Below are 7,651 nucleotides of genomic sequence, written 5' to 3'. Positions count from 1 at the left end.
GATGAAAGTTTGTGATTCCGTTCCTCAGGAATGGAAGCTGAAAAGTGTGTAAAAAGTTTGTGATGATCTGCGAGCCAACTCTGGCTACAACGACAGTCAGTGCCCGGTCTTCAGGTAAAAAGTGGACGGATAGAAGGATAAAAGGAAAAAAGAACTGGCGGCGATGCGTCAAGATGAGAGGGGCAAAATTGGGTCGGGGTAGCAGGCTTAAAACGAGGGCGGTGGGCAACGCCACAAGGCAAATCCGACGTAACAGGACGTAAGAACGAGTCGCCCAACAAGCCCCAAAGAGTAATATGAGAAAACCCGCGCAGACATGAGTCGGAAGAGCCGAAGTTAAAACCAAAGTAGGATACAACAAATAACCACGTCGTAAAAAGCCAAAGTGTGCACTCAGGGGAACTGTAACGGTTGAGTTTGTACATACCTGCAAGAAAGTGTGAGGGATTGGGAGCGGTCAAAACGCGTATAGAGTTGAGCTTTGGAGAGCTACAAACGTTGGCTAGAGGGAATCGAGGATCGTCGGAAGAGCTGAAAACTCGGTCAAGGTCCTCGGAAACAACCTGGGCAGTTCTGTTGATGAAATGCGTGAATATTTAGGTCGAAGCTGAGAAAGGAATACGATTTCTCAGCGAGTATGATAGACGTGGACTCTTGAGGCCGTCGTCGAGATGGTAGTGGGTGCAAAACAGTTAGATGTTGGGAGGAGGATGGCGGAAGGGCGTCGTGGGGTGGAAGAAGGGAATGGGAGAAAATGGCAGGCTGAAGGGGGAGAAAAGGGATTTGGAAAGTAGAAGGGGGGCGGGTAGGCAAGAGAGTAAATGGGTGAGAAAAGTGGAGAATGGGGAGAGCGATACCTGACCTAAAGGTGATTGAGAGGCCAGCCCCAGCGTTCGAGAAAGGATACAGCAATAGAAGGAGTTTATCTGAAGGGCAGGTGAAGTGAAGGAGGCCCGGTCCATGAGCCCAGCAAAAAAGAAAGGCCGCCCACAAACCGCGCACCAACAAGATAGACGAGGCCAAGGCCACTGTCTTACCTAGGTGCTCTTCACTGAGATAGCCGCCATTCAGCGGTCCGTTTCCAGGGGGTTGGGCGCCTACTGGATAGGCGGACAGCGCTTCACCTACCTGAAAGATCCCTACGCAACCGCACCTAGCGAGGGCGACCAAAATAAATCTGAATGCGGCCTAAAGTGGGGATGAGGCAACAATTGGCAGGCAAGACAGTGGAGGTGAGACCAATTTGCAAACAGGGCCAAGGGTTGAGAATAGCAGTCAAGTGGTGTGCATAATCAAATATTGATAGTACTCAAGTACAGATACAGCTTCGAAAGGATGTTTCATGATGAATCAAATGCATCAGTCAACTCGCCTGCTCCCCGGTTTGTTGCTTGCATGACCTTGGCCCTGACGCTTTCCACTGTTTATCACAGACACCCCTCATAGGCCTGGACTAAAAGCGAGAAAAAACGTACCCAACAAATATGTACTAACCTCGGTTTCGATTCAGTTGACTATTAACTCCTGTTGCAATCGGCTCTGTTTGGGAATTGTACTGTACCAAACATCCTGGCATCCATCCAATTCATTGATAGTGACCACAGGCCTTGACCTATTGCCGCCCATCGATGTCAAGTCCGCCCTTTCAATGACGACCTAGGCACAATGGTCTGTCGATCACTCCACAGCCCGACATGTTTATAATTTTGCATAGACCACCATAAGCTCTCGTACCGCTTCGATTACTACGGTAGTACGGGCATCCCGAGGTTGAAAGAACATTTCCTGGTTATTAAGGCACGGCAAAGCCCAGACAATCTGAACAGGCCCGCGCATGACGCCCTAGAAGTGGATGTAGGTAAATGAGCTGGGACAAGGATCTCACGTTGATTAATATATATATATACTACGTGCAAGTGAATGGGTGAATAAACATAGAACTGTTCCATGGAACTTGCAACTGCAGGCCATAGTGATGACCGGGGAGTACAATACTGCCCAATCTCCTTGGCCCGCGTATTCAGGTTTGTTTGCTTATTACTCTGTACAACCGGCCTCAATTGTCTCCCTCCAAAGCCTGATACCTAGGTAAAACGACGAATTGAACAGCACCGGCTCAGCCTCCCCGGTGAGGGGTGCAACCGAACAAGCGAGCTATAGCTGTCACTGGGCGGTAAGAGAAGAGAAGAGGAGATAACACCTGACCTTAGCTGCTACCTACATCAGTACCCAGGGAACGGAACCTAGGTCGCTAAGTAAGCGGAATGTCAACTTGATGATTTATTCACAGATTCGTTTCACTTTGCTTCTAAGCCTTGCATATCTTATCATTCGCTATGATAGATGAGGAAACTTCTCGGCGCAAAGCGGTCGAACCAAGAAATTTGAACGAGTTCAAGGGGAACGGCGTCCCCGTCGAAGACCAAAAATCCTTCTAGCGGCTCAGTCTAGTCGGGCACAGATCCCTTGTATGGGATCCATCTTAGCGCACCCGAGCACATCTAGAACGGAAAAAAGAATTTGATCTTTCGATCTCTAATCACAAATGAATAAACTCTGTACTATGAATAAACTCGTCATGTTACTTTGCGTATGATCCAGTCTCGGAGACATTCCATCTACAAGTGGTATAGTACATCGCAAGACATCTTCCTTCTGCTTCCCCTGAATATAGGTCCGCCGCTAAGCTTCGGAGCCGACCTCTTTCATCCATGTCAGCTCCATTCATCGACTAGAAGAAAAGAAGAGAGAGGGGAAAACACTCACCGACTTATTTATGTCTCAAATCCCCAGCATTTAATCAACGCTTCCTTCTCAACAAAGCGCCAGCTATTGTATAGTGTATAGACTATTTAGCTGTTAACTTAAGTTCCAAGGATTCCAGTCCGGCATCAAGGATGCGGAGAGCTGATAACCTATGCCAAATCACAATGACTGCATTTACAAAGCTTGCATCCAATGATTTCGTAGCTTCGGGTCAGACATTGCAACAGCAGGCTCGGCTGATTGCAGCAGTACGAGTCCCAAACGCCAATTAACTAGCAACGCAGTGTAACCAGTCTCATCCGCCCCTCGACCGCTTTACGCCCATCCCATCCGTCACCCATCAGGTGACAGGTGATACATCTGCAAAAGTGTCACATCGAGATGCAAGGATCCGTGATGGCTTGCAGTAATGGCTGTCTGTGACCTGAAAATAGCTACAGTAACATCATGCGTTAATCAATGCTGTATCTGGCTACACAATCCCAATTCGTAGCAATATCTCTTCCTTCTCTACCAAGATACAAATTCTTCTACACTACAACTTGCACCCATGCTTGGTTCTACACGGCAATGACATGAAACCCTTCACGGGCGCAGAACAATGCATTCATCGCTGAGCGGCCGCGACCAGAGTCATCTCAGCCCAGTCTAGCTCAACACCACATGTAGCCGTGCCACCTCGCTGGCGTCAAATTATGTCATAGATGGCGGTAACGTTGGCAGAAGTTACATGGCTGAAAATGGTCCATCTTAAACTTTGGAGGTTTGAAACATAAACTACTGCGCCCGATTAAAACTATAGTGCTCGGTAAACTGAGTCCATCTCTTCATCCTGACGAGCCTAGCAGGGCCAAGGAATTCTTCCCAAGTCGGCAAGTGTTTGGAAAGACCCGGCAGGCATCTAACCAGTTGTAGCTAGTAGCTGCTGTAGTGGGTTGAAGGTCTTGAAGGTCTCGAACACAGGTCTCTTCACCGTCATATGAAACTTGGGTCAATATCTGATCAGAGACATCAAATGACAGGTGGCTGGCTATAGGGGGACGGATATCTAGAAACATTGGATTCTCTTCATGCCTGAAGAACAGGCCAGGTGAGCACGTCTCTAAGAGAACAACACTTCCCTGTCTCATGATGTAATGCCAGTTGTCAACTCATGATGATGTCAACTCTATCATGATGTGTGCACGCTTGGCAGTTCTCACACCAAAGTCTTCTTCCAAAGCCACCACCAGGCTCACAATATCCAATTAATTACCGTCTAGCTCACTGTGCATATATATCCTCATCTACTCAGCAATGGGAAACATACCTTCCAAGCTCAGCTGAATATGTCAAACGCAAGGGTTTTGCGGTGAGTTGTTAAATAGATTGGAGGTCAAACCTTGAGGGCCAATAATGGTTGAAAGCATACTACATCGTTTGGCTGAGCTATTAAGCGCAGTATCAGAACGCACCATTTATTAACAGATCGAATCATACCAGATTGTGGAAAGAGAAGCCATTTTCAGTCTTTATCCAAATTGTTGGCTATGGCAAACACTTGGAACTAACTGCGACGAAACATTATTCAAAGACGGGTATCAAAGACAGCTGCTGATAGTATGACAAGCGAATCACATTGGATCTTGTAAAAAGAGAAGGGACCTCAATAGCAGTACCCCAGAAGAGAGCTAAAAGTATATATATATATATATACATATAGAGAGAGGGAGGGAGAAACAGGGAAAACTGACTCTAAATTCCTGCTCGTGAGATGATTTCATACATTAAGTGCTAAAGGGCTAAGATATGATGGACACGACTTGGCGCATACTAATATCCCGGTGCGCCTGGCCCGTGTTGTGATGGACCAGATTCTGGTGCACCTCTGAACTGAGGTGCTAAGTGAGGTGCATGGAAATATTGTCCTTGGTGTGGGTAAGGTCCAGGAGCTTGCTGTACCGGTTGCCCTTGTTGTCCTTGCGGGCCGTGTGAGCCTGGCCGATAAGATCCCAACTGTCCTTGTAAATACGGTGCCAGTGTGCTTTCCAACACCTGCCCTGTCTTTCTTAGCCACTTATCCGCGGAGCTGCTGCCAAATATCTTTCCTCCTCCGCCAGCCAACTTTCCAAGACCAGGACGTGCTGGCAAAGCTGGAGGAGGAGGAGGAGGAGGAGGAGAGAAATAGGTCTGAGGTGGTGGTGGATAGTTGGATGGATTGTAGCCAGTCGGGCCAGAACCGAATCCGGATGATGGTGCGAATCCTTGCGAAGACGAAGGTCTTGGAGGAAGTGCTGGAGGCTGGAGACCCTGTAGAGGAGGACTTGTTGCCGGAGCGTAGGATGGCTGTGTAGGATATTGAGGTTGAGGAGGGTAAGCGCCAACAGGAGATGGCTGGTACATCATATGATTGCTTGATGCTGGGTGGTTTGCTCCAACTCTAGGGCCCGTGTCTTGAGGCGCATATGGAGGAGGCGGTGATTGTGGGATTTGTGTTGGTTTCGGAGTCCCATATGATTCCGCAGTTGGCTGTTGGGTATGTGGTTGATGAACCGTAGGGCCTGTATGAACAACATGTTGATAAACAGCAGGCGAATGCTGTAAAGAGGGATTGGTTCCGCCTGGCGTTGAACTCGCTGGGGCTGACGCATAAATCGGCTGCGGAATACCATAGCTGGGTTTGGTTGGAGACAATTGAGACGAACTATATGCTGGGCTGGAAACTCCTGGTGAAGCAGTTGTAGAAGGGGGTATAGATGGCTGACACGACCCATAGTCGTGACCCTGAACCGGAGCCGCGTATTGCGACTGAGCAAATGGCAATCCAGGATTGTTTGGGACTGCTGGTGAAGACGAGCTAGCACTGGGCGCGGATATCTGTGAATAGCTGGGGACAGCAACATGAGCAGCATACTGTGGTTGATAGAATGGCACTCCTGTACTTGGTGCAGGAGTTGCTGGCGAGGGCGCAACTACCAAAGCTTGCTGGAACGAAGGGGTCATAGGAGAAGGCAGGTGGGTGGTCGCAGATGATGGCCCTAACTTGGCCGAAGCGGCGTTGGGGATCCCATGCTGTTTCTGCGGCTGTGGCTCAGGCTGGGGCTTAGGAGACGTAGGAAGACTACTACTTGGCTGTGACGGTAGATTGGGCTCTGTAGCTAGAAGGTTCACAGACTGGATTGGAGATGCTGTCGAATGAAAGTGGTGGGGAGCTGGATCAGGTTGCTGCTGGGTTACACCTGGAGGAGACGCCAGAGGAGCACTCTGGAGGGGCGACGTAGTGGCCGGGCGAGCATCAGATGCCGGAGTAGCATGAACAGGAGGCCGAGGTGAATGTGGTCTGTACGGCTGGTATGAGCTTGGAGTCGTGGGTGACTGCGGGTTGGTCCTGTCGGGCCTACTCAAAGGCTTGGGTAGTAAATCCGATGTATCCTGCGACTCTGGGGGAGCATACGGCTTAAAGGCTGGAGGAGAGGCCGGCTTGGCAGGACGATGGGCAAGCTTGAGCGGCGCAGGATAGAAGGTATTGTCACCACTTGTGAGGTCGGGAGTTGAAACATTGGCAGCCGGAAGTGTGCTCTGAGGAACCTGGGGTAGGCATGTTTCGCTACTGCCAGGATAAGGTTTGTATACAGGTTCTGAAGGACGACGGTTTTCGGTTTGTGTTTTGAACTTGTTCTCTGGTGACTCGGGCCCAAAGTATGCCCAGGGATTGGCCATGATAGGCTGCGACGTAACAGACGCATCCTTGCTTGGCTCATCCTTGGTCTCTCTCTGTGATATGGACATGGCTGGGCTTTTCAGAGGTGCCGGCCACTCATTGGACGGGTTGGAGTGGTCCTCGCCAGCAGTATGAGTCTGCGGTTGTTGTGTAAGCACTGGCTCGCTCGCCATCTCAAATACAGGTGTTCCGTGGGATGAAGCATCGCTGGGACGTCCAGGCTGGCTATCAAGCTCAGCAACAAACAGGGGCGGCGGGTGGTGGTCACCGCCATAGTAAGGAGTTTGGGTCATAGTTTTAGTGATGAGTGAACCACTAATGATTCACTGTCAAAGGGGACAAGACTGTGCGATGAATTGTTCCGGTTTATCTATGTCGAACGCGAGGAGAGAAGGAGAACTTCAAACATCAACCATGCGGCTGAGAAAGAGAGCGAAAGAAAGATACGGTACAGGTAATGTAGACAGCCTAACGCCTCGTGGGCAGCCTTGACTAGCCTGCGTGACTACCTTGTAACCGGTAATTCAATGAATTAATGAGTTACGAGCACACTTTCCTGAAAGGGACACAGGTCAGGGTCTCGAATTAACCAAGCACTAAAAATACCCACCTGCATTCCAATGACATCCTCTGCTTCTTTGCAGCTGAACGGGTGGGCAGATTCGTGGCTGAATACCCAAGGCGAACGCCACTCTGTACCTCTTGTTGTCAGGGGTGGCTTACCAAGATTCATCTTGATGAAGCCCAAAAAGCTTCTTTGAAGCTTGTTGTTGGTTCTATTCAGGTACAGTAAAGATACATATTACCAAGAGTATGTATATGCTGTAGGTAAGCCACTACACATCCCTACTTAATAACGCAAACAAGTAAAATATGGCCGTGCGAAAAACATCGACGAACGAGATAACATACACGACACGATACACCATCGTTGGGGCAGGAAAGCATGATGATACACAGTCAAGCAGTGACAATACAGTGATTTCTATTAACAATAAATACATGAATGCCATTAGGCCAAGAGATAGCCATTCGGTGACTTCCGACCAAATTCCAAAAAACAAACCCCTTTCCTATTTCAACCTTGGACGCTCGCTCCCATATGTGATTACCCCATCCACAGGCTGCACCAGTTGATACTGGGAGGCCGCCTTTATAAATTGCCACTTCGATGACAAACCCGGA

At 49.1% G+C, this 7,651-nt stretch overlaps 1 protein-coding gene across 1 annotated transcript; it reads right to left on the bottom strand.

Moving 5' to 3' along the window:
- Positions 1–4,578: 4,578 nt before the first annotated feature.
- On the bottom strand, positions 4,579–6,759 carry FSST1_009193 (uncharacterized protein; the record flags this gene model as incomplete). Its single annotated transcript, XM_083226146.1, has 1 exon — positions 4,579–6,759. One exon carries the CDS (start codon positions 6,757–6,759, stop codon positions 4,579–4,581), a length of 2,181 nt encoding a protein of 726 aa, XP_083085154.1.
- Between the last annotated feature and the right edge of the window lie 892 nt (positions 6,760–7,651).

This window comes from Fusarium sambucinum, chromosome II (assembly GCF_050947815.1).
Source record: "Fusarium sambucinum isolate potato_lamoka chromosome II, whole genome shotgun sequence".
NCBI lineage: Eukaryota > Fungi > Ascomycota > Sordariomycetes > Hypocreales > Nectriaceae > Fusarium > Fusarium sambucinum.
Note: the sequence above shows the minus strand (reverse complement) of the source record. Positions and strands in the feature narration are given on the sequence as shown.